We start from the raw sequence: 25,547 nt of genomic DNA on the forward strand, positions 1-25,547 counted from the left end.
CGCTCACTGGCTGAGCGAGGCGCGGGAGCAACGCCGAGGCTTGCGATCCCGTTGCCGGTCCCCGGTCCGGTAAGGGGGCAACACTGAGGGTTGCGATCCGTTGCCGGACACGGAAAAAAGACAAAAAAATAAAAAAATAAAAAAAATAAAAATAAAAATTGTTACTCAAGGCAAAAAAAAAAGGACATTTTACAATGATAAATGAGTTAATCTATCAAGAAGATATGACAGTTATAAATATACACACACTTAACAGCAGAACACCAAAATACATGAAGCACAAACAGGCAGAATTAAAGGGAGAAATAGACAATTCAACTATGATAGTTGGAGATGTCAATACCCCACTTTCAATAATAAATATAAAACTAAGCAGAATATCATAAAGGAAAGAGAAGAGTTGAACACTATAAACCAGCTAACAGACATCTATAGAACACTATACCCAACAGGAATTATTAGGTAACATTGTGAACCACTGAATACCAACAAATTAGATAACCTAGATAACATGGGAAAATTCCTAGAAAGACACAAACTACTAAAACTAACTCAAGAATAAACAAAAAATCTCAATAGACCTGTAATAGAGAGATTGAAATAGTAATGAAAAAGCTTACCACGTAAAAATGAAAACAAAAAAACAAGAATCAGATGGCTCTACTAGCAAATTCTACTAAATGTTCAATGAAGAGTTGACATCAATCCTCCACAAATTCTTCTCTAAAAAATGGAAAAGGTAGGAACTCCTTCCAACTCATTTTCTGAGGCCAGTATTACCCTGATACCAAAAACAGACAAAAATATCACAAGAAAGCTAAAAACCAGTAACCTTTATGAATATAGACACAAAAATCCTCAACAAAATACTAGCAAACAAATTCCACAACTTATAAAAAGGATTATACACCATGACCAACTGGCTTCAGAGGTCTATGTTCTTACTGCAGGAGGCCCATTATTTCTGATTGTCTCTCTGTGACATTAGCAGTCATTGGTGATTATTTGCTAGATTCATTATTTCAATAGGAGTTTGCAAAATACCATATTCTAATTATTTTATTCCCCCTTTATTTACTAAATGGGATACTTTACTAGACAGAAATATTCCCTCCTCAGCTATTTACGCTACCCTGAGGAACAATTCATATAGAAAAGACAGGATAAATGTTTGACTCTTCCCTTTTACTTACTAGTTTTAGAAAAATGAATTGTTTCCTTATCATCTTCCAAAGAGACTGAGAGTTTGTTTGCTTTGTTTCATTGTCATTATGGTTTTTTGTGGTGGTAAGATTTAGTTTCTTTCTCTTTCTCATTTGCATTTTTATTCTACTGATGGGTTTTGTTCTTTCTTGTGTATGCATGATAGTGATTATTGTTGTTCAGATTCCAGATGCAGGACTCCCTTGAGGATTTCTTGTAGGGCTGGTCATGTGGTGGTGAATTTCTGCAGCTTTTATCTGTCTGGAAAATACACTATTTCTCCCTCATTTCTGAAGGATAGTGTTGCTGGGTAGTATTCTTCGTGGAAATTTTTTTCTTTTAGGACTTTGAATATATTTTCCCATTTTCTTCTGGCCTATCGAGTTTCTGTTGAGGAGTCTGCTGTTAGTCTGATAGGGGCTCCCTTATAGGTACCTTGATGCTTTTTTCTTGCTTCTTTTAAGATCCTCTCTTTGTCTTTGAGCTTTGCCAGTTTGACTATAATGTGTCTTGGAGAGGATATTTTGGGTTGAATCAGTTTGGCAATCTTTGACCCTCCTAGATCTGAAGGTCCATGTCTCTCCCTATAACTGGGAAGTTTTCTGTTATTATTTCATTGAACAGGTTTTCCATTCCTTTTTTCTTTCTCCTCCCCTTCTGGAATATGCATGATTTGAATGTTTGTGTGGTAAGGTTGTCTGCTAGCTCTCTTAGATTTTCTTCATTTTTAAAAAATTCTTTTTTCCTTCTTTTGTCCACCTAGGTTATTTCAAAAAGGCTATCTTCAAGTTCAGAAATTCTTCTGCTTGTTCTAGCCTGCTGCTTAAGCTCTCAGTTGGGTTTTTTATTTCATTGAATGAATCCATCAGTTCCAGGAGTTCTGCTACATTCTTTTTCAATGTATTAATCTCTTTGTAAATTTCCTCTTCCTATCCTGGATTTTTTTTTCTCATTTCATTATGTTGTCTAACTGAGTGTTCTTGTATCTCCATGAGTTTCCTTAAAATTGTTGCTTAGGATTCCTTTTCAGTCATTTCAAGGGTTTCCTGCTCTAAAGAATCTGGTATTTGAGAATTACTGTATCCTTTTGATGGTGTCATATTTTCTTGAGGTTTTGTATTTCTAGTTTCTCTACATTGACATCCAGTCTTCTGATAGAGCAGTGGCTTCTTCTATTACTCCAGAGTGGGATTAGAGGAGAGAGATGTCCTCTTCTTTTTCTGGTCTCCACTGGTGACTCTCCTTATGTCAATGCAGTTGAGTGTCTGGCAGGCCACCTGCATGGTATCTGTGGCTGCTGCTGTGACATCAAGCCGCTTTTACAGCAACCATGGCTGTGACAGTGGTTGTGGTAGACCACTCATGTGGAAGTCATGTTTTCAGTGTGCTCTTTTGCTTGCTTCCAGGTGGGGGATGCTGCCGTTGGCTCTTGCCTAGGACTCCAAGCATAATCTGCTGCTTGCCTGCTTCCAGGTGGAAGGGGCTCTCCTCAGCTCCTGCCTAGGACCCCGGGTACACTCCTTTCCTGCTTCTGGGCAGGGGATGCTGCCCTTGGCTCCTACCTAGGACCCTGGGCATGCTACTTACTTGCTTCTGGGCAGAGGGGGCTGCTCTTGGCTCCTGCCTAGGACCCCAGGCATGCTCCTTGCCTGCTTCTGAGCAGAGGGGGCTGCCCTCAGCTCCTAAGACTTCAGACGTACTCCTCTGGGAACCAATATTCTACCTACCACACCTGAAGTAAACTAGAAGTTGCAGAATCTCTCTATTTATTTTAAACTAGAGCATCTCTCCAAGATCATGAGGCCTTGCACTGAGAGAGGAATACAAAAGATCTTCAAAAATTTCATGGAAAATGCATATTATGAAAAAACTATGCATAGATTTCAAAAACTTTTTGCACCAAAATAAATTTGTATTAACTATTTATAACATGTCTAAGCAGGATCTAGTCTGAGGCACTAAGAAGGATAAAACAGTTTGAAAAAAGCCCCTATCAGAACAGCATGAATTCTGCTAAAATTGAAGCAAGAACAAACATCAAATGTATGGTGAAGCCTGGGTGGAAGAATGGCAAAAATCACTGATGATTTATAAAAAGTTTATAAAGACAGTGCCCCAAAGTAATCAGCAGTTTACAAATGGATAATTCATTTTAAGAAGAGAGGAAAGAATATTAAAGATGAAGACTGCAGTGGCAGAGCATCCACATCAATTTGTGAGGGAAAAAATAATCTTCTTCAGGCCTTAATTGAAGAGGATGGATGAGTAACAGCAGAAACACCAACACCATAGACATCCCAATTGGTTCAGCTTACACAATTCTGACTGAAAAATTACAGTTGAACAAACTTTTCTACTCAACAGATGCCAAAACTGTTGCACCAAGATCAGCTACAGACAAGAGCAGAGCTTTCAATGGAAATTTTAAACAAGTGGAATCAAGATCCTGCAGCATTTCTTTGAAGAATTGTAACAGGAGATGACACATGGCTTTACCAGTACCTTCCTGAAGACAAAGCACAATCAAAGCCATGGCTACCAAGAGGTAGAAAAGCAAGAGTGGATCAGTCAAGAGCCAAGGGTGTGACAGCAGTTTTTTGGGATACTCAGGCATTTTGCTTGTTGACTTTTTGGAGGACCAAAGAACAATAACCTCTGCTTATTATGAGTGTTTGGAGAAAGTACGCCAAAGCTTTAGCAGAAAAACACCAAGGAAATTTCATTAAAGAGTCCTTTTCCACTATAACAATGCTCCTGCTCATTTATCTCATCAGACAAGGACAATTTTATGAGTTTCAATGAGGAATCATTAGGCATTCACCTTAAAGTTTTGATTTGTCTCTTTCTGACTTCTTTTTGTTTCCTAATCTTTAAAATCTTCAGAGGGCCCCCATTTTTCCTCAGTTAATAATATAAAAAACACTGCATTAACATGGATAAATTCCCAGGACCCTCAGTTCCTTTGGATGGACTAAATGGCTGGTATCATCACTTACAAAAGTGTTGTCTTGAACTTGATGGACTTCATGTTGAGAAATAAAGTTTGTATTTTTTATTTTTATCTTTTGATTCTATTTTTTCACAAACTTTTTGAAGTCCCTTTGTAGATCAACATTTAGAGTAAGAGGTCATTCAAAACCAGCTACCCCAGTCCTCTCTTTTATACATGAGAAAGAGAAACTTAGGCTGATAGAGGTAAAGTGTCTGGCCAAGATCACAGCTAGGTGGTGGCAGGAGTGGAATTAACACAGTTTTATGAAAGTGTGGGACAGGGATTACTGGAATCATTGGCAGTCTTGGATGTTTGTTATATGATTAGACTTACAATTTTTATTTCTGGGTGAGTTAAGAACTTTATGTGATATGTGTCTCATCTAAATTAACAATATTTTGTGCCATTGGTTTAGTGATCTGTCTGCTCTGCCTCTGCCCCATTCATTAGTAGGAATAAGGTAATAAGTTAATTGCAGCATCATTTGCTAAAACCCATGGTTTGAGTCTTGGAAAAAAATTATAAGAACCATTATGATAGACCATCATCTCAAAATCTCTCTAAATCCTAGATTCTATAATTTACTTAATGCCAAGGTAATGGTTTTTACCCTTACCCTTACCCTCTCCGCAGTTGCTGATTGTTATCCTGAATTCACTGGATTCTCTCCCTACTCCCCCAATTTGTATTCCTACTTTCAGAGGCTGTATCATTGGACCTACCTTCCACTTTAACGTTCCTGCTCTGCACTTTGGTGATGTTTCCTTTGGTGAGTCATTTTCCATTTTAAATTATAAATAAGGTAGAATTCCTTTTCTCTCTTCATGGGAGAAGAAAGGTTTACAAACAACCCCTCTTACTATTTTTAATGAGTACCAGCCAAGGGTGTGTAGAATTGGTCTTTCCTTAATGGGCCACAATAATCAACCACATTGTATATTGACAAAATAAAATTAAATTTTAAAAAAAGAGAATTGATCTTTCCTTCCTCTGTGGCAGTGGTATTTGGGTGCCATTTTCTAGTTTATGTGTAAAAGTGGTAGCTGTGTCCTGAGCACTAACAGCTGTCATGCCACGACCATCTTCCCTCTTCCAGCCGTGAGACAACGGAGAGCCTCGGGCTTCATTCCACTCTCTGAATATTCTGAACACTCTATTTAAATGCAGATTCTGGGGCCGAGCCTATGGCGCACTCGGGAGAGTGCAGCGCTGGGAGCGCAGCAGCGCTCCCGCCGCGGGTCCAGATCCTATATAGGGATGACTGGTGCACTCACAGCGCTCACTGGCTGAGCGCGGTGTGGCCGGTCTCAAAAAGGACAAAAAATAAATAAATGCAGATTCTGATTTGCCAGTCTGGCTACACAGCAACTGCTTCACAGAGATGCTCTCAAGTTTAAGCTGGAGTCAGTGGTGGTTTGATTCAGGTGTTCCATCAGTCCAGGTTGAAGGCTCTTCTACGTTTTCGTGTTGTCTTCCCACTCAATCTTTTCCCTGCTTCCTGTCTAAGCTTCTGCAGTAATAAAAACAACAGTAGCAGCAGAAGCTCCATTTATTAGTTATTTCTTGTGTTTCAGCCACTGCCAAGTGGATAACATGCAGTGCTACATTTAAACCTTTTAGCAATCCTGTAGGGAGAAACTACTTAATATCCCCATTTCAGAGGTGGAAGCAGTGATGCTTGGAACAATTACATAACTTCCTAAGGTCGCACAACAGTAACAGAATTAGTATTTCAGATTAGATCTATCTAAAGTTATGCATTATGAACAGGTGTGATGTCGCCCTCAAAGGGGCAAAAATTGGTGCTTGGATGGTGGGGGAAAAAGACACAAAAACATAGATAAAACAATGATTTGTGAAAGTTCAGTTGTACCCAAGAGAATCTCATTCCTTAGTAATTAACTTTTTTTTGCTGTTAGGGAGAATTTTAATCTAACTTAAATCATATTTAATTAATTAATTTTCTTCTATTTAAAATTAATTTACCTTTTTTTTAGGTGGTAATAATGGGGGAAAAAAGGTTGAGAAACACTAGTCCAGATCTGTATTCCCCAATCCTTTCCATTCTGCCTCATGGCCTCCCATTTTGACTTTTGCTTCATTTTGAGTAGATCCGTTTATTTTGGGTAAAAATAGTTCTTTAGAAAAAGCCTATTCATGACGTCTTTCTCAGCTGCTTTAACATTTAGGGGTTATGACAATTTTATTTATTCAGAGCACATTATTTATACAATGCCCCTCATGTGTGTTATATTGCATAAAATACATACTGTAGGAAAACTTACATAAATAAAGTTGAATATCTGTTACTGTAACATATGGAAATGGCTGGAGAGATTTTTACAAATTGTAGGGTATGTCTAAGTGATTACTCTTTTGAAGGAAAATAAAAGTGACCTTCAACTTGAAAATCATCTGGTGGCCAATTAAGAGAGGTTCTCAAAGGTAACTGCAACTGGTGCACAATGTGAGGAATATTAGTTTACCCAAAGACCTAGGTAGTCATCCTCTGAACCATTCAAATTGAGTCTGAGGAGAGGTCTATGCAGCTGATGTATGACAGCAGCACACCCTTCCACAGCACTGGAATACAAAGCCCAGCACAGGGACATTTGGACGATGTGCCCTGTATCACATCACCCTGCAGGGAGAAAGGAGAGTCCAATTAAGCATCCCAAGTCAGTTCCTCCAAGAAATCTCACACTGTTTTCATTGTCTGGAATCTACTCTATTATTGAGCTCTGAAATGTTAATGTAAATGCCATATGCCAATTGCAAGCCAATTATTAAGCCCCAAGAGTACCTGAAACTCTTTGTCTAAAATTCAGATGCTTAAAAACATCCAGGACCCTAATAGAATTTATTTCAATAGAATATGGTAAAGGGGAAGCGTACACATATAATGCTGAGATGCCGCTGATATTTTCAAAATGCTGTATTTGTTTTCAGGTATCTATAGCTTCCTTCCAGTGTGTTTCAATGACTATAAATACAAAAACAGGGCCTTCAAGGAACAGGCATTGATTTTTAATGGGGATGCTTCTAACATGAATAACTTCATGTTAGTGTGCTCCAGACTGAATAGTATAAGTCACTAGCGGGTTCTAGGTACAGTTTTTAACAGTGATGGGAGCAGAAGCCACACTGCAATGGGATTAAGAATGATAAAGATACTCAAAGCAATATATATATGGCAGATGCAGGCATTCTCTTAAATATACCTATGAAATGGATTTTGTTTATAAGAAATTATCAGCACTGGTCAATGGGTTTTTTAATTTTAAAAAAATTTATTCATAACATTTAACATGTTCCTTTGGCATGAGTCCTAGATACAGCAATTTAACCCTCACCCATCACCTACCCCCATTCTACACAGCTTGGCAACTGTGCCTGTCTCACCCTGGCATAAGACTAGAGATTGATCCATCAAGGGGATGAACCAAAGGGTTTGTGGATTGGTGGACCCCAGGTACAGCTTAGAGAAGAAATATTGTATTGATAACAAGGAATTAGGAACTACTGAACACACCGAACTGCAAAATTCTCCATCCTCTTCCTTTTCCCTCCACTTGAGCTCTCAAAACACTGGCAATCAGGCATAAAACGTGTACATTGACAATTCACTAGAATTGAGAAATTCATCCTGAATACAGCACTGGAAGCAAACGAAGCATAAAATATATAAAAGGGAAATAAAGAAACATGGAGAATAGATTAATTTAAAAGTTCCAACATGTATCTAATAGGAGCAGAAGGAGAAAGAGTAAAAATGGCCAGAGAGCAATATTTGAAGAGATAGTGGCTGAGAATTTTTAAATTAAAGAAAAACAGCTGACCTTATAGTGTATAGCCGGACAAATAAAAGTAAATCCAAACATAGAAACATCATAGTGAAATTAAAGGACACCAAAGATAAAGAGAAAATCTTAAAAGCTAGTAGAGAGAAAAATTATCTATGAAAGAATAACAATTAAACTAACAGCAGCTATCTTACAGTGGCAATGGTACAAGAAGATCTGCAATAAAGTTTTCAAAATATTGAGAGAAAATAATTGCCGTCCTAGAATTCTGTGCTCACTCTGTCATTAAGTTAGGATGAAATTGAGACATATTTAACATAAAAAGACTAAAAGCCACCATCTGCAGACCCTTAGTGAAAGAACTTCTAAAGGATGTAATTTTTAAAATAACATCCTTGAACCCAAAGGGCTTGAATGAGTTGCAAGAAAAAATTATGAGCAAAGAAATTGGTAAAATATATTGGTCGATTGAATTAACTATTGACCATTTAAAAAACAAGTTAGAAGTAGATCAGTTCAAAATACCCACTGCAGTAACAGTCATTATTCCAAGAGACTGATTGTATTTTATTGCAGCAGGGTTCAAGGTAGAAGAGCAGTGTTTGCATCCAGTAGAAATAGGCATTTTTGTTCTCCTATGGCTATAGATAATTCTTCTTGTTCTGAAAATGGTGGCAGATATATAATGTCCACCTAGGGTATCCAAAATCAAAGCTCAATTTATTGTTTGCCAGGCAAGGAAGATCTACATCTCTTAAGAAAAGAGCATGAATCTCACTGAACTGAACGCAACAGAGCTGTGTAAATGTGACAAAGCAGCTTTGTTTAAGCGAGGTAAAAGTTGGGGTGTTAGTCTCTGGCCTCTAAAGCAGGTTGTAAAGCCTCTACTGGGAGAGGCTATTATTAAATATTATATCATCAACGCTGAGAGCATGATCCACAGACAAGTGCAGGATGAGTTCTATCATTTCTAGGCAGGCTCTGGGTCACACAGAGGGCAAAACCACACAGTCTGCTCCTTTCACACCTAGCAAACAAAAAGAGCAAGCATAATTCCTTGTTAAAAAAAAACAAAACATATTTTTATGCAAAATATACTTCTCCAGAACTACTCAGCAAACTAGTAATAGGGGCTGCCTCTTTGGAAAGGCCTGGGTGACGTTCAAAGGGTTTGTTTTGTATCTACTGTTTAACCTGATACATAGTAAATGCATAATAAATATTCATTGAGTGAATGCATAAGTGAATGAATGCATAAATGAACAATTGAATGAATGAATGAAATATATTTGTTGATTGTATGATTGAAACAATATTTAGGGAAAGTTGGAGTTAAGGAGTGATGAATTTAGAGCAAGTTGGAGTTAAGTAGTGATGAATTGCATAGACAATTTATTCAAGGAGTCTGGCATTTGCTAGGAGAGGTTGAGGGTCAAGGGAGCCTATTTGGGGGGCTTTTATTTCTCATGTCATATTTTGTTTTTCAGGGTTTCCTCAAACCTTGATATGTTCCCTCAATAATACCTCTTTGGTCCCCATGATCTTCAAACTGCGTATCCCCGGGGATGGCCTTGGCCATAAAAGCATTTCAAGTTGTGAGCAGTATTCAGACAACAAAAGACCATCTCGGACCAAGGAAGAAATACCCACAATGAAACCAAAAGAATTCACCATCACTCCCAACTGTGGCACCATCCGTTCCCAGGGATTTGCTGCTATCAGGGTAAAGTGCATGGGCTTCCAGCACACACAGCTGTGCAGCTGAATTTTCAAATGGCCATTAGAACCACATTTAGGGTTTGCTCTATGTCCAGTGTCAGTGAGAGGGAATGCCTGTCAATTCACGTGGAAACATGGGCCTATGAGAAAATGAACTACTGCAGTAGAAGAATTCAGACACAAATCCATCGGGCAAGGAGATTGACCCTGCTCCAGTGGATTTACATTAATCTAGATGCATTGTCTTCACCAGAACAGTGGATTCTAGGTATTTCTGGTAAAACCACTGCTCTATACAGATAGAACACCTTCAGTAATAGTATAAACAGATGTACAAATTCATTGATAATTAGGCTCTTCCCTTCAGACTCAGATCCTTTATACCAACAAATAGCCAGATTTATGCCAAAGATGATATCCAGTTTATTCAGATTTGTAATATGAATCCAGACTTCATAGCAAGCATGGATGTGATGTTGCCATCGATGCTTTGTATTTAGGTCCCAGGAAGAGCGGTGGGACGCTGCTTGTCCACCCTGTCTTGCTGTGCCCAAAATCAGGACAGCGAAATGCCTTGGTTATGGCCTCCTGATGCCGCCAGCAGAATTATTTCACAGTTAACTGAGAAAGGTTTTGGCTGTCTTCCTCACTTTTGCTCCTCCAAGCAGTTAGGTCTAGCAATACTGAAGGCTGCTAAATTGAAATGATTTTATGCTTTCTGGGAAAGAAAAAAGATAAGACTTCATAGCTAAGGTTGGTAATTTTCTCTTTAGTCATTACCATTGAATGTTTAACCCAGTTGTCATTTTATTCCCCAGATTTGTTTTCAGTGCTTCATAATATTTCACCTCAAATCCACTCACCCTAAATCTTTTCTGGGAGTTTTCAGTCCTTCCATGGGCTTCTCCACAGGTCCAATGAGATTTGATATTGTATATCATTATAACTACTCAGGATTGCTAAATGTGACTTTCCTAGTGAGAAGTGCTGCTGCAATGGATTTCTTTCTTTTTTACTTAATAAAACTTAGCCCAGGTGTGTTGCCTATCTTTCCCTTTTTCCTTTTTTTTTTTTTTTTTCTGCTTCTCCCAGATAGCAGAAGATTTTAAAAGACATAGCATCTCCATAGCAGCCTTCCACCAGGACCACATGGTCTTTCTTCCTTTTAACCATAGCCCAGATACATAAACAGGGGGTGACAAGTCACAGCAGGATTTTCTGCTTCTTTCCAAATCTGACAAGTTTTCTTTCCAAATCAATGACTTCATCTCCATTTTATTTTTCCTTTATATCTGGAAAAGCTTTCTCCAAGCTTCGATTTTCTCTCCTGACTTGCACTTCAGCCAGGTCTATGTGGACTGAAATTTGCATCCAGTGATTCTCTCTGCAACCAAAAAAATTTTAATTAGTACCTGATACATAATTTATAGGTAGAAAAGCTTTAACCCATGCCAGAAGCTGTTTTCTAGACTTACAAGTACCTCTTCTACTACAAATCATTTTGAAGCAATTAAAAATTGTAACAAGGCTTTCAAAAGCCTAAAGGCAAAGTTTCACAGCAGCAAATAAAAACATAAGGTATGTGTTTCTGGCCAGATATTGTCCTCGGATAGACCTTCCTTTGGAGCTTCCTATTTTCTGTTCTAAAAATTAATATGGGGGGCGGGGCACAAGATTTTGGTAAAACAGAGTAATTGATTTCTTATGCTATTTTCTGGAATTGATATGGTTATTTTCATTTATTTTGCTCTAGTGTTTTATTGGTATATTGAATTTTCATAATTCATATAGCCCAGAGGTGTAAGGAACGATTTAAATTGCAATAATTAAAGTTTCTTTGGTATTGCTCATCCTTCATCATTATTTTTCCCCATATGGAAGTATGTGGATTTTCATAAAACAGCCTCAGTAATAAGCAAACCTATTATACTAAAAGCCATTTGGCTTCTAACCTGGCCTTTGAAAATACTCAGCATGCTCTGATCCCACAATGTAACTTGTTCAACTGAAAATGTAAAACACCATACATCCACAGAGCACTTAGATATGACACTGATCAGCGTAGTCCTTCCCCTGGCTGCTCTCTCCACTGTGCAGAGAGAAGGCTGGCCTTTTAGAAAAGCAACTTTTCACCTTTTTCTTTCCAGGTGACATTATGTTCCAACACTGTGCAGAAATATGAGCTGGCGCTGGTGGTGGATGTGGACGGCATCGGAGAAGAAGTGCTGGCGCTCTTAATTACAGCAAGGTATCACTCACCTGCTTTCTCTCTCCGGAGCCTCCCCTGGGCCACCAGTAATGGGCTGCCTCCCGAAGGCAGCTTGCCTGCCAACCACTGCACACAGGATGTGTTCTGCCTTCCTGGGAAGGGAAGCTGAATCTGATATTCAAATGACAAAGCTTTAAACTAGCAAATGTTTCTAAATCACCTTTGGGGGAGATAAGGGTTGTGTGTGTTTTTCACTGTTAAGAATAGTGCTCTCTGATGGGTCTGATTTTCAATGTATGTAACCGAAAAGATTTAGCAGGAAGAGATTAAGAGTTGCTGGTTTTAATGTTGATCTTTCAATATAGTACTCTGGAGTTATGTAGCAGGAAGGTGCTGCTTTCAGTCCTGTAGTGCAAGATCCATTTCACTAAGAGGTCCCTGCTCCAGAACATTGTTACTATGACTTGAATTGCTAGTTGTGAGCGAGCCCCGAAAATGAGGCTCCTCTCTAATAGCATAAACCCTCAGAGCCATCACCAATTTCTCTCTTTTTTAGAGAGGCAGCAGTGGCTCTGTAGTGAGGTTAAAAATCCTGACTCTGCTGTTTGTTGACTGTGTCTCCTTGACCAAGTTACGGTCTTTCCAATGGTGGTGCTTGAGGGTGATGGTGTTACTACTGATGATGGCAGGATCCTAAATAAAAACTGGGGCCACAATCCTTCCAAAGCAGACGGTGTTTAGAGCTGGGACTTTAAAGTGTATGGATAAAAATGTTATGTATAGGAAAGAGAGAAAATGACTTAGCAAAACTGATAATGCAGTATGTCAATCTCTAGAATTTAGACCTCCGGTGAATCTTAGGAAAATACACCTCAAAGAAACGGCAGATGTGCTGATCGGTGGGGAGATAGTAACTGGTACCATTTCGTGTGTCTTGGGCTTGGATGAAGACAAATAGCCCTAAAACAAAAGAACTTGAACTATGCTGCCTTGACCTACTTGTATTCCTTGAAAACCCAATTGTTTTGTTTAATAAGAGCAAAATCTCTTTAATCTGGTCCTCTCTATACCCAAATCTGCCTTTCAGTCTAGTCTTGCATTTCTTTTCTGTGCAGGCTTATTCTGATACTCTCTAGACCTTTTTTCCTGCAGCTCTCAATGGGAAATCCTGAATTAAAAAAATAAAATAAAAAGTCTAAAGAAGCTATGAGTTCCCTACTAATGTATACTCTGTGACCCAAGTCAAATATCATAACCCTCTCAGTCACAGTGTTTCAGATAGTAAAAGATTAGCTTTAAGAAAGTCATGGGTTCAACTGACAATTTTCATTGTAGCTAAAAATGAACACTCATATCCACTAAATCACAAATGTTGGGGTTAAAGAAAGACTCTTTCATGTCATTACTTTTGGTGTAATCTGTAGGAACTTCTCGCTGACTCTCCACAGAAGAGCTGCTTTTAGAACTTGCACCCTAAAGTAACTCTCTCCAGAGAGACAGCAGTGACAGCTGCCACGTCCCCACGGCAGGTTAACTGCTGCTCACTGAGCACTTGCATGGTGCTGGGCTGTGCCCCTCTGCCCCTCTGCACATTATCTCCTGGATTTCCCACAACACCCTAAAAGGATTAATAATGCTAAGTCAATCCCGAGAATTACCTTCATTTTACCTATGAGAGAATCGTGCCCAGGGTAACACGGATGCACTTCATATGGTCCGTATTTGAACCTGGCTGTGTCTAACTCAAAAGCTAGTACTTGTCACCATTGCACTATATTGCAACAATGACATGGGGCAGGTTAGATATTGAGAGTTACAGACACAGAATAAAACACAAGTCACCTAAGAAGAACAACTGCAAACAGAGGGCTTCAACTCCTCTCTTCGCTGCACACAACATTCCCCCCTCTCCCCCCACCCCACCGTCTCCATATTGAGAGCCACTGTCACAGTGCCAGGGCTAGGCTGAGCATCTGCCCAAGCCTACTCATCCAAGACAGCTGTTCTGCAAAGGAATTAGAATTATTACCATTATTTAGATGATGGGAGCTGTTGCTGGTCTTTGGGGGGACTTTCTGACTGGTCCAAAGTGTCACAACTAGTTAGGACCCCATGCTGGTGGCATTGGCCCTATTTGACATGGAAACAGATCCACTACCCTAAGAGTTTGCCAAAGGAAGGCCAGACATGAAAAACAAAGCAAATGTTAGTCACGACCCACCAGACACAGCTGTTGAAGGAGCTCTGCTTCTAGTGCTTTTTTGATTAAAACATGGTGACTGGGGCTAAGAAAGAGGATGGCAGGAGAGAAGATTCCAAAATGATTAATGTAGTTATTAGAGAAAAACTATGTGACAGTGACAAATGTATTTAACTTGGGGCTGTGCATTTTCTGTATGTAAACAAGCTCTCTACTTTGAATTGTTTGATGGGTTCCTTCAAGGTGTGTTGTACCTACCCTCCACTTGGTTAATACCAAGGTGGACTTTGGACGCTGCTTCCTGAAGTACCCGTATGAGAAAACGGTCCAGATTGTCAATCATCATGACCTTCCAGGATGCTATGAGGTCCTGCCTCAGGTGAGTTACTTTATCTTTCTTTGGTGTTAATTTTTCTTCCATTGTATTCCCTCAATGAGAAAGAGAAATTCTTCTGAAGAGCCATATTCCTGAACACATGGCCTTATGTAATTCTGATTTTTAACCCTCAGATAATCTGGGGATGGGGTTATAAAACCACAGCTGCGTTGCCATCTGCATGCGTGAGCAGCTGCAGGTGTAAACAGTTGTTGATTTTCCAGAGAAATTGCCCTTGATAAAGAAGGGAAAGTGTCAAGTAAGCCAACATGCACAATTGCACCTGCAAATAATTGCCTGTGGATTAACCATGCATGGGAAATGAGCTAGGAGTTTTCATTTTTTGTCCGTGGCTGTGACTTGAATGGCATCACTAAGATCTAGTAATGCAATATTTATAAATGGACTTGTTAGACCAGAAGGCTATAGATAATGCAGGGATGGGAAAGGAAGAATTGTCTGTTCATGTTTTATGAAATGTATCTGTCCACATGCCACTACACCTACGTAGGTGGGAGACTAAGCAATTCATGTACGGATAAAAGATTTGAGAAGATCTGTACAGACTAGAGTAATGGAAGATTACTAATGAGCTGCAATTTACCAAGAATGCATTTGGGTTTAAAACTCAGTTATGTAAGTACAGTATTCTAATAAAAATTTACGTAGAAATATCAAATGAGAGGTTTTATTTGACTACAGGTTCAATATCAGTTAAAAGAGCCATATTGGGGCCACCAAGACAATGCAGGCTTAGGCTGCATCAGAGAAATGCAGTGTTCAGCTAAAGGAAAGGAAGCACTGCCAGTTCGTGGTCAGAATAACCAAAAATGGCAATCTGTGTTATCTGCAAGTCCAAGTCATATGAGGAGCCAATTCAAGAGTTTAATCTGGATTGGAGAAGATGTAGCTAGGACAAGGTCACTAGTCAAAAGACCTGTCACTAGTCAAAGAGCTGTTATGTAAAAGAGAATTAGAATTATTCTGTGGGCTTCTCTAAGATGGAACTGGAAGCTGAGGGTGCGGTGACACAAGACCACTTGAAATGCTCAGATGTCAACAGCAGAACAGGCCAGCCCAGCACAGTGCACAGTCAGCTCCAGAACTCAGAGAAGAGGCTGCCCTGGGGCCAGTGGAAGCTGTTTCTGCACAGTAGGGCCGGGCATGGGGTGAGACACTTGCCTCGGGCACAAAGTATAAGGGAAGCCAAACACTCGGTAATCAATACACGTGGTATTTTCATGCCATATTCTAGGAAATCAATATTAATTTTTAAAAATCCATATTAAACAAAATATCAAAACTTAAAGATAGGATCAGTATTAATAATTTTTCCTCTTGCCTCAGGCTCTACCGGGGCCTGGCAGTGTACTGCCATTCAGGGAGGTTGAGTTAGATGAGGCCATGTGAGGCAGACCAGATGCCCATAGACTATGGGGTGCCCCCTGCATGCTCTTTCTTTCTGCTGGGGAGCTGAGGCTCTGAAAAGTGATTCCGAGAATTATCCAAACTTATTTGACCAAGGAATTTTAAAAATTCTATTTGTTGTTCTTACATAAAAGCTAGTAATATGCTACAGAACAGGGTTCTGAGGAACACACATTGGTAAATACTGGACAGCATTCATTCATTCATTCACTCATTCATTCCCTCATTTTAAAAACACATACTGAGTACATACTACAAACCAGAAAGTGGGCATGTAGAGAGGAGGGGCCCGGACCATGCCCTGAGATGTTGACAGCCATGGAGAAGATGAACAGGTAGCTGGTTACAGTGCTGTGCTGCAGTGTGTGCTGTGGAGAAGGACCTTGCAGGATGTCCCTGGGGAAAAGCCCCCTCCGTAGAGTATGGGAAGTGCCTGGGGGGAATTCAGGGTGAGTATGCCCCATATGTTGGAGGAACGGACATTCTAGGAAGAGTAACCATAAGAGCAGAGGATGGAGGTGGGAAGCAGCATCGCATGTTCAGGAAATACAGTAGCCTCCAGTGATGGAGTGAAAGGGGAGAGGTGGTGGCATGAAGTCTGAAGGCATGGAGGGCCAACTCAGGGAACTTGGCAGTGGAAAGCCATTGTCCTGCACTAACTCATTTTGTGGGTAATTTCTGCATCTTACTGTGTTGGACACTTTGGGTTTTAGGCCTTATGCACACTCCACTTAACCAAACTTCCTTTTGACTGAATTGGGGTGTTCATCCCCACTTACTTGCTCAGTGAGACATTTCTAAAGAACCTCCATGGACTCAGGACAACACTTGTTTCAAAATAAATTCATGTGCTATTTATTATGTACCATACCTGGCCTTGCTCACACCTCTGGCTGTCTCTTCCACCAGGTGTACAAGGATGCACCTGCCGTGCTGCTTTCTAGCCCCACTCCCTGCGGAGTCATCGCCCCCCACAGCACTGTGAACATAATGCTGCACCTGGAGACCCAGGTCACTGGAGAACACAGGTCCACAGTTTACATCTCGACCTTTGGGAGCCAGGACCCCCCTATGGTGAGAGCCAATTTTTGGAACTGCACTTGAAATTGCTGTACTTCTTGTCAAACATTTTGTACTTCCTTGTTTAAGACAATACCATATTTGCATATCCTCCAGTTTGTAGTTCTAGAGTTTTATATTTTCACTCTGCCCTGGTGAAATATGAGTGCTGTGTTACCTAGGGAGTCTATTTGCAGATGCATCTAAAAGTAGTGGTGTTCTATAGAAATTGTCCTTAAACCTGAGTATCAGGAGTTTCACACGCACGCATACACACATGCATACACACCTAACCCCTCTCCAGACCTTTTAAATCAGAATCTCTGAAGGGAAGGGGCCAGCACAACTGTATGTCTAACAAGCTCCTCAGGTGTTTCAGTTATTCCTTGTGCAAAGCTGGGTTTGGGTCTCACCAGTCTGTCACATATGGGCTGTGAGGTCAGTTCCATTCACTGCTCACCGATTTTCTCTGTACATTGACTTGACTCATAGCCCAAATTAACCTACTGACACTGTTAAGAAAAACAGTCTCTCTCCAAGTGTGGTAAGAGGGAAACATGGAAAGATCTCCACTGTTATGGCTGAATTCAAGGGTAAATCTTGAATCTTAAAGTTGCCAACAGGCTACGTATCCCCAGACATTTGGTTTACTTGGGAGCTGGGCAATGTCAGCTTACATTTGTCTAAAGTTAATCTGATTACTTAGAGTGTATTAAACTAGGATATTGCTTTTGTCCCTTCCGTGTAAGATGCCATAGATAACCCACCTCACTTACAAAGCAGAGCACAAAGGCAGACCAACCCCAGAGCATGCCACCAGTCCAAGTCCCCTGCTAGGCTCACTGTGCGCCCTGGCACAGATGCAGCCCGTGAGAGGGTAGCTTGCTGGACAGATGGCACTCTGTGAAAGAAAAGGGCCCACCTTCCTCAGGCAGACATCCTGGCTGAGGACACAGGGAGAGGGCAGCTGAGCAGAGTGGATTTCAACCCCCAACCTGCATGACTGTGTGTGACAGTCCTGCCCTCCACACATCGCTAGCAAAAGCAACAGAACTGGGACTCAAGCCCAGCCACATCTGGCTCTGAAGGGCTGGCCCTTAACCCCATGCTAAGTGTCTTTGAGGCTGGAGTGTGGTGTGGGATGTGGGGTCCCAAGATTCTGGTTTCCCCTCAGTGCTTGGCTCTGGGCTGCCCTCGGGAAGCTGACCTCCTTCTTGAGGAGTATTCCAGGTGGGATTCACAGATCTGACTGTGTAATACCAGTGAGAAGGGATGTCAGTTCTCATAAGTACCCATTTATGCCCTTGACTTTTATTAAAGGGGGGGGGCTAGAAGTTTCTGTTTTCATTGATTTTTAAAGACTAGTTATTTTCAGCTGTTCTGTGCTCTTTCTCTTTCGGAACACAGGTATGTCATGTAAAGAGCATTGGAGAAGGCCCAGTTATCTACGTACATCCCACTCAAATTGATTTTGGCAATATCTATGTCCTAAAGGACTCTTCCAGGACTCTCAACCTATCTAACCAGTCCTTCATTCCTGCATTATTTCGGGCACGCATGGTGAGTAAGTCGTAGGACCATCGTGTGACGAAAGCACAGCTTGGACTTAAAGACAGCAGCCCTATTTTGGCAACATGTCTTTGAAAATGATCACCAGAAGCAGCGACTTGCATGGTGTAATAGCCGGTTTTCTGTTGCTTACAACAGAATATCTAGAACTGGGTAATTCATAGAGAAATGAAATTTATTTCTTACAGTTTGTGGGCTGGAAAGTCCAATGTTAATGGGGTACATCTGGTAAGGGTCGTCTTCTTGATGGGAGCTTTCTGCAGGGTCCCGAGGCAGCACAGGGCATCACATGGCGACAGGGCAAGAATGCATTCACTTCTCTTCCTCTCCTTATAAAGCCACTAGTGCCACTCCCATAATAACCCATTAATCCATTAATTCATGAATGGGTTAAGCCATTCATGAGTACAGAGCCCTCACAATCCAATTACCTCCCGAACCACTCCCTCCAGACGTTGCTATATTTGGGGACTAAGTTTCAACATGAGCTTTGGAGGGGACAAATATTTAAACCATGGCACACGTTAAACTGTATTAAACCATGTTATTTCATCCCAACTTCCTCTTTATTATAATCCTTTTGTTGACTGAGAAACACAGTGTGCATGTCTTTTGGTAAACAAGCCAATACATTTAGTTTAAACCCAATTCAGGAAGATGCTTCAGAGGTCAATACCCTCTCCTACTGAACTGTACCTAAGCCCATCCCCCTCCCTCCAAAATACTTCTTAAATGACTGTAACTGGAGGTGCTTCCTTAAATTTAAATCCTTTCAGCTCCAAATTTGTTAGTACGCTTATTCTATTTTATTCTCTCTTCCTTCTGGGGGTATTTTGAGGTAGTTTGTAAGAATGTATAAAATACGATAAGATAGTATTTGCCAAAAACAGAAATTAAAGAAAACAGTAAAGCAAAGATAGATACAAACATAAATATAAAATGGTTTTTAAAATGAGTCTGTCTCAATTCTGTGTATTTCATGAGGATATTTAAAGCTAATTTTTATTTTTTGCACAAGAACAGAGACTTAGGAATTTCTAATCCAATAATTGAAAATATTCTCGATTTTAGCAATAGTTTTTTAAATATAAAATTTTAAATTGTATAGCCCTTCTCTTATCCCCAAATTATTGGCATTTGAATGAGAGCTAACATTCAGTTTCAGCATTTTCCAGATATTAATTTTATAAAAGTCACTATCAGAAGGAATAAATTGTAGTTTTTTGCTGGCTTGTGACAGTTCACCAGACACTGGTCCCAATTAGCAGCTATTTATCATTGTCATTATTCAATTTTTATTATCATTTATCCTTACTCCTTATAAAGGCAGCCATTTTCATATACCATGACTGCTCTTTTTAACATGAGGTTCTTACACAACCCCAATCTTGTTCCAGCACCTTGGGTAAAGAATATCTTTTAATAATATTTAAAGAAAAATCCTACAGAAAAGACACTTTCACTAGTCTTTATCCAATTAGTTAATTGATGTGTTTGGAAGAAAGCCCAGGGTATTGCTTAGAAGTGCTGCATCCCAGTCCAGTGCAGGGTTGACAGTCGGCAAGGAAGAGAGTCAGCCGACCTGTCCAGAGCAGTGAGGGGAGGGCACCAGAGGGTCTGAGTGGACCACGGAGGAAGGAGATGGGCAAGACCACAAGAGAGCATAAGTACAAATACAGTATTGTACAGTAAATAAAGTATTCCCTTTCTCACCACCTCGCTTTTCATTCTCAGGTATCTCCTGATTTCACTTTTTATTTTTTTTGGGTAACTTTTAGTACATTTTTTTTTTCCTTTTTGTCTTTTTTCGTGACCGGCAACGGGATCACAACCCTCGGTGTTGCACCCGCACCTCGCTCAGCCAGTGAGCGGCCGGTCTGTATGTGGGATCCGAACCCTCAGCGGGAGCACCGCCACACTCCCAAGCGGCGCACTGTAGCAGTGCGCCACCAGGCCGGCCCCATTTTTAAAAACAAAAAGCACATCAAGGATCTATTATTTTTTATTAACATAGGACATATGAGGGTACTTCAAAAAGTTCATGGAAAAACAGAATTAAAAGATAATATGAATCTTTCCATGAACTTTTTGAAGTATCCTCATATATTGAATGACCCAGTTAGTTTGTTAAAATGGGAATTTTCCTTTTTCAAAAATGTTTCATGATTCCATCTTTTGATTCTTTTAATGTTATCTAAAATCAGTGAGCTCCAGTTCCAAGGAGCCAGACGTGTGATATAAATGATCTAGAATGGGTTTTTCCCTCAATACCTTCTTGGAAAACTGCTGATTATTGAGTTGTAGTATGAAAGTAGTTTCACTCAGAGGAAATCAAATCAGTACGGCAAAGAGATATCTGCAGTCCCATGTTTATTGCAGCACTACTTTCTTGTAAGCACTACTTACATGAGCCAAGATATGGAATCAACCTACATGTACAACAGCAGATGAATGAATTTTTTAAATGTGGTATATATAAACAGTGGAATACTATTCAGCCACAAAAAGGATGAAATCCTGCCATTTGGGGCAACATGGATGGACTTGGAGGTCATTATGTTAAATGAAGTAGGCCAGGCACAGAAAGACAAATACCACATGATGTGACTCATATGTGGAATCTAAAAAAAATCACACTATAGACACAGAGTAGAACAGTGGTTACCAGAGGAGACTGGAGCGGAATAGAGGGGGAAGTGAATACAAAGAGAGGTTGGCCAATGGGCACAAAATTCAATTAGATAGGAGGAATAAGGGAATAAGTTCTGGTGTTCTGTTGCACAGTAGGGTGACTGCAGTTAACAGTTAAGTTTTGTATATTACATAATAGCTAGAGGAGAGGCTTTTGAATGTTTTCACCACAAAGAAATGATAAATGCATGAGATGATGATTACATTAACTACCCTCACCTGAACGCTGTACAACATATATATGTATTAGACATCAGATTATACCCCGTAAACATGTACAATTACAATGTGTCAATTAAAATAATTTTCTTAAAAAGTTGTTTCAACTACAGTTCTCATAGCTGAAAATTAAACTCCTTTCATATTTCAGCTGGGATTTTTGTTGGATGTCCTGGTAAATATGATATAAATTAACATCACAGAATCTGAAATTATGCTAACTTACAAATTAACTACAGTGGAAGGAAACTGAAATACCATCATTGAATTTCAACTTGATGTACAGTACCAAACCTTCAAACTCACCACAGAAACTACTAAGCATTAAGAAAGAGTTTCAGTTACGAGTTGTTCGTTCCCTAACTAAGCCGACTATAAATTCAGGTGGTGGAAAATCTCCTTTCTTGCTGGAAGCCCTGACAGAAGGGGTCATTCTCTCTCCTTTTTTGGCTGTCGGTGAATGTCAGCCCTCCCCAGATGCAGCACCCACTGTCAGCCGTCTGTCACGCTCAGCTTTGTGTGTGGCCACACATCACGGTGGCCACTGCGATTAGATTCTCCCTTAGCAAGAAACATCTGTTTGTTATCAGCTGGAAGGGTAGAGAGATGGGAAGTGGGAGGCCCATCTTCACAGTGATGTCAGGAAAATTAATGACACTTAAGCAATTTTGAATTTCTCAAAAGTGAATGCAATACGAACAGTGATCTCTAAAAAAAACCTAGAACCTAATTCATATAAGGATGGAGTGAAGAAACACTGAAGATTATATGTTTTTTATTCCACTAAAGCTTAATTAACCTGAGAGTAAAAAAAGTGGATTAGTACAAGGAAGAGTGTTCTGTGACGTGGAGCAGTGGGTTCTCCTTTGCTTTGGAATGCCTGGAGCATCAGTCTCTAAAGGTTCCCAGCGGGGTTAACTTATTTGGGACAATGAAGTAAGTCACCCCTGGTTTGGAGGGGTAAAAAATGGCAGAATGTGAGAAGAGAGAGTGGACAGGCCCCTTTGGTAGGAGAGTGTGGGCTCTGCTTGTATACAGAAGGCTCCATCAGGGAGGGAGATTTCTCTCTCTGGGGGAGCCGCAGAAATGAGGGCAAGGATGTGGCAGCATCCCCGAGGCCCTGAGGACCTCAGTATGGGGCTGCAGGGTAGATGCCTTCTTTTCTGGCGTGCCCCTGGCCAGGCAGAGCAAGTGTATTGCTGGCTCTTGGTAGGAAGCACCTGGAGTCCTTTCACTTTTGGCTCTAATTCAGCCTTGGCTGCAGTTAGCTCAAAGCCTTGTGTACAGATGTCAGTGACACCTTGGGACTCAGCTGGCACTAAGACATCTTCGCAGTGACCTTCTGCCTCCATGATCCACAGGGAGAGGTCACTGTTGTTAGATATTAAGAACTCCTGGACCTAAGAAACAGGAATTCTGATGCCTCATTCAAGCATGGTTGTTTTAAAACATTTAGTTTCCTTGGTCACTGCCATAGCCATACACCGTGATGCGGGAACAAGGGAATTGTGGTGCTTTTACATCTCCTTCAGACCCTACGCTGCTCAGTTGTTTCCTCATTTCAGTAGGGACCCCTTTCAGTATTTACTCATTTATATGTCTGTCTCCTTTAAATAACAATAGTCTCTGGACTGAATTCCCAGCACCTAGCAGCAGGCTTGGCAATTATGATGATGACAGCATGATGACATTAAATTAATTATGACTAACATTTATTTAGTTCTGTTTGCCACTTTAAATATAGTATTTAATTTACTACAATTTTGTGAGAAAAAATACTGTTAATCCCCGTTTTAACGAGGTGAAAACAGAGGCAGAGACAGGTTAAGTAAATTGCCATAACCTGTAAGCGTCTGACTTCAGATCCCTGCTCACCTCCACGATGCCATCGTACCGCCTAAGTTTACCTAATCAGTGGTTATGAAAACAAACCTGAAGATGGTGACAGGATCCTGATTTCATGTTCATAAAAGATCCTTAAAGGTAGACACACCTAGAAGAGCAGGATTTGCTGAAAGAGCAGGAGAAGGAATTAAGGAGCATTTCTGAAATAGACAAAAGGACTGGATATGCTTCATTTTGCTCAGAGATGGTTTGAAACGTACATATGCAAGGCATCTTCAGTAAGTCATTTTTCAACCAACCATAATTTCTTCAATTGTATGTCAGAAATAAAGACATATAATCTACTTTTCACTTTCTTTTTAAAAATTCTTTGTAATATAGTGTAACAAAGCATTCAGTTTACAGATGTGAGTGTGTGTAAAAATTCTGCACTGTTATAGCTCTTCAAAGAGGTTTAAAATTCAAAGTTATGCCCCTTTTTAAACAAAATAAATAGGAAACCCAGAAAGAGATTGGCAGGCATTTTACATCCACTGAGATTTTTGTGCCATTTTAGGAGACAGTGAAAGTTGTGGTCATTTACAGACAGCAACTGGTCTGTAGAAAACTGGCCATGCCCCACACACTCCATCATCCCTGCATACCTGAGCTCACGCTGTAGATCTAGAACTTAGTCCCCTCTTTGGAGAATTTACCGTGCTAGGGGATTAGAACTAGAGAGATTTCTAATAGACAATAATTCTCCAAGGCCTTTTGACAGATATCTTTAAGACACTATACCCCTTCATGCATGAGAAGAGAAGATACAATGAACTGTTTCTCAGTCTTCCATAGGTAGGTTAGCACTGCCCTTGATCTGGACCCTTATGTCCACAGAAGGAAATGGTTAGGGAAAAAGCATAAGGAAAAAGACATGGACGTGAATCAAGGCCAACTACAGTTGTTATACCTCTTTATATTCTTTTTGTTTCTGGAGGGTTTTGCAAAATAGTAGCTTTGTTTACTAAGGTAATTTTACAGTATAATGTTTAGTTTTTAGCTCATAGCTAAACTGCTGTGTTGAATATGATTTATGCCACAGCACTTTCTGTGTTCTCAACACACACCCTCACCCTTTAGGTTTGTAGTGTCTGCATTTAGCAGTTCAGATAACTGAGCTTCTTCTGGTTAAGGGAATTGGCCAAGGTTACAAGATAATAGTCAGCTATGACTCAGAGTTTCTGAATTTTAGACTAGTCCCTTTCTGTTCCACCACAGAAATATTTGATTCTAGAGGTCAGGAAATGGGTAGATTTAACATATTTCAGTACAGAAAAATCCGAGAGATATTCTTTACCATAAAATCTAACACATGTTAACCTTTTCCCACATTTACCTCAAATCCTTACTTAAAGAAATTAAATACTAACACTAAAGTTGGAGTTCAATATATTCTCCTCGTCAGTCCCACTTTCTTCTTCTCAATTTTTTAAATTATTGTGTAGAATTTGAATCTTTACCACTAAAGGTTGTTGATTTTTATCAGTCAGCAATTAATCATTCACTAGTTACCAAAATTATTGCTGGGTTTTTGGGGTTTTTCTTTTCTTTTATTTCTTGTAACTCTCTGCTTTCTCTTTGGTTTGTATTTCTTTTTACTAAATTATATCCTTCTACATTCTTTGCTAGAGGTCTCGTAGTTTATGAGATTCCATCTTGCATGATAGTTTTGCTGCATGTAAGATTCTACTTGGAAGTGGTTTTTGTTTGTTTGTTTGTTTGTTTGTTTGTTTGTTTTTCTTTCAATTGTTTGAAGATTGACCTCTGGCATTAATAGTTGCTGATAAAAATTTCATTGTTGGTCTGATTATTGTTTCCTTATAGGTAACTCGTTTTTTATTGCCGGTTGCCTTTAAGACTGTTTTTATCTATTATTTTCTTTAATTTCTCTTTAATGTATCAGAAGATTTCAGCATTAAAATCTGGAAAATTTTTAGCCATTACCTCTTCAAATATTTCTTCCCTGCCCTTTACCTATTTCCTACTTTGAGAAAAAAGATACAAACACACACACACATAAATGTATGTATGTATATGTGTGTGTGTGTGTTTGTTTTATATTTATATATTCTTGTACTACTCTACATGTACTATTGTACTATTTTTATTTCTCATGTGTATTTTTTATCTCATCATCTCTCTCTGCTGCCTCCTCAGTAGCTGCCTCCTCAGTAGCATGTTCCAATTTATAAATT

At 39.8% G+C, this 25,547-nt stretch overlaps 1 protein-coding gene across 2 annotated transcripts in view; it reads left to right on the forward strand.

Moving 5' to 3' along the window:
- Window positions 1-25,547, forward strand: part of LOC103592480 (hydrocephalus-inducing protein homolog) — a 144,774-nt gene that overhangs the window by 100,077 nt on the left and 19,150 nt on the right. Inside the window, exons 12-17 of one of the 2 annotated variants that reach the window (XR_550664.1) lie at window positions 4,897-4,964; window positions 9,486-9,721; window positions 11,865-11,965; window positions 14,370-14,509; window positions 16,840-17,004; window positions 18,397-18,549. Coding sequence is in view for 1 of the 2 variants with exons in the window: in XM_008575221.1 (XP_008573443.1) it covers window positions 4,897-4,964; window positions 9,486-9,721; window positions 11,865-11,965; window positions 14,370-14,505; window positions 16,840-17,004; window positions 18,397-18,549 (859 nt within the window). In the remaining variant the exon portion in view is untranslated. The remainder of the gene's footprint in view (window positions 1-4,896; window positions 4,965-9,485; window positions 9,722-11,864; window positions 11,966-14,369; window positions 14,510-16,839; window positions 17,005-18,396; window positions 18,550-25,547) is intronic. The other variant, XM_008575221.1, reaches the window with a different exon arrangement.

This window comes from Galeopterus variegatus, unplaced genomic scaffold (genome assembly GCF_000696425.1).
Source record: "Galeopterus variegatus unplaced genomic scaffold, G_variegatus-3.0.2 Scaffold1157, whole genome shotgun sequence".
In the NCBI taxonomy this organism is placed as follows: domain Eukaryota; kingdom Metazoa; phylum Chordata; class Mammalia; order Dermoptera; family Cynocephalidae; genus Galeopterus; species Galeopterus variegatus.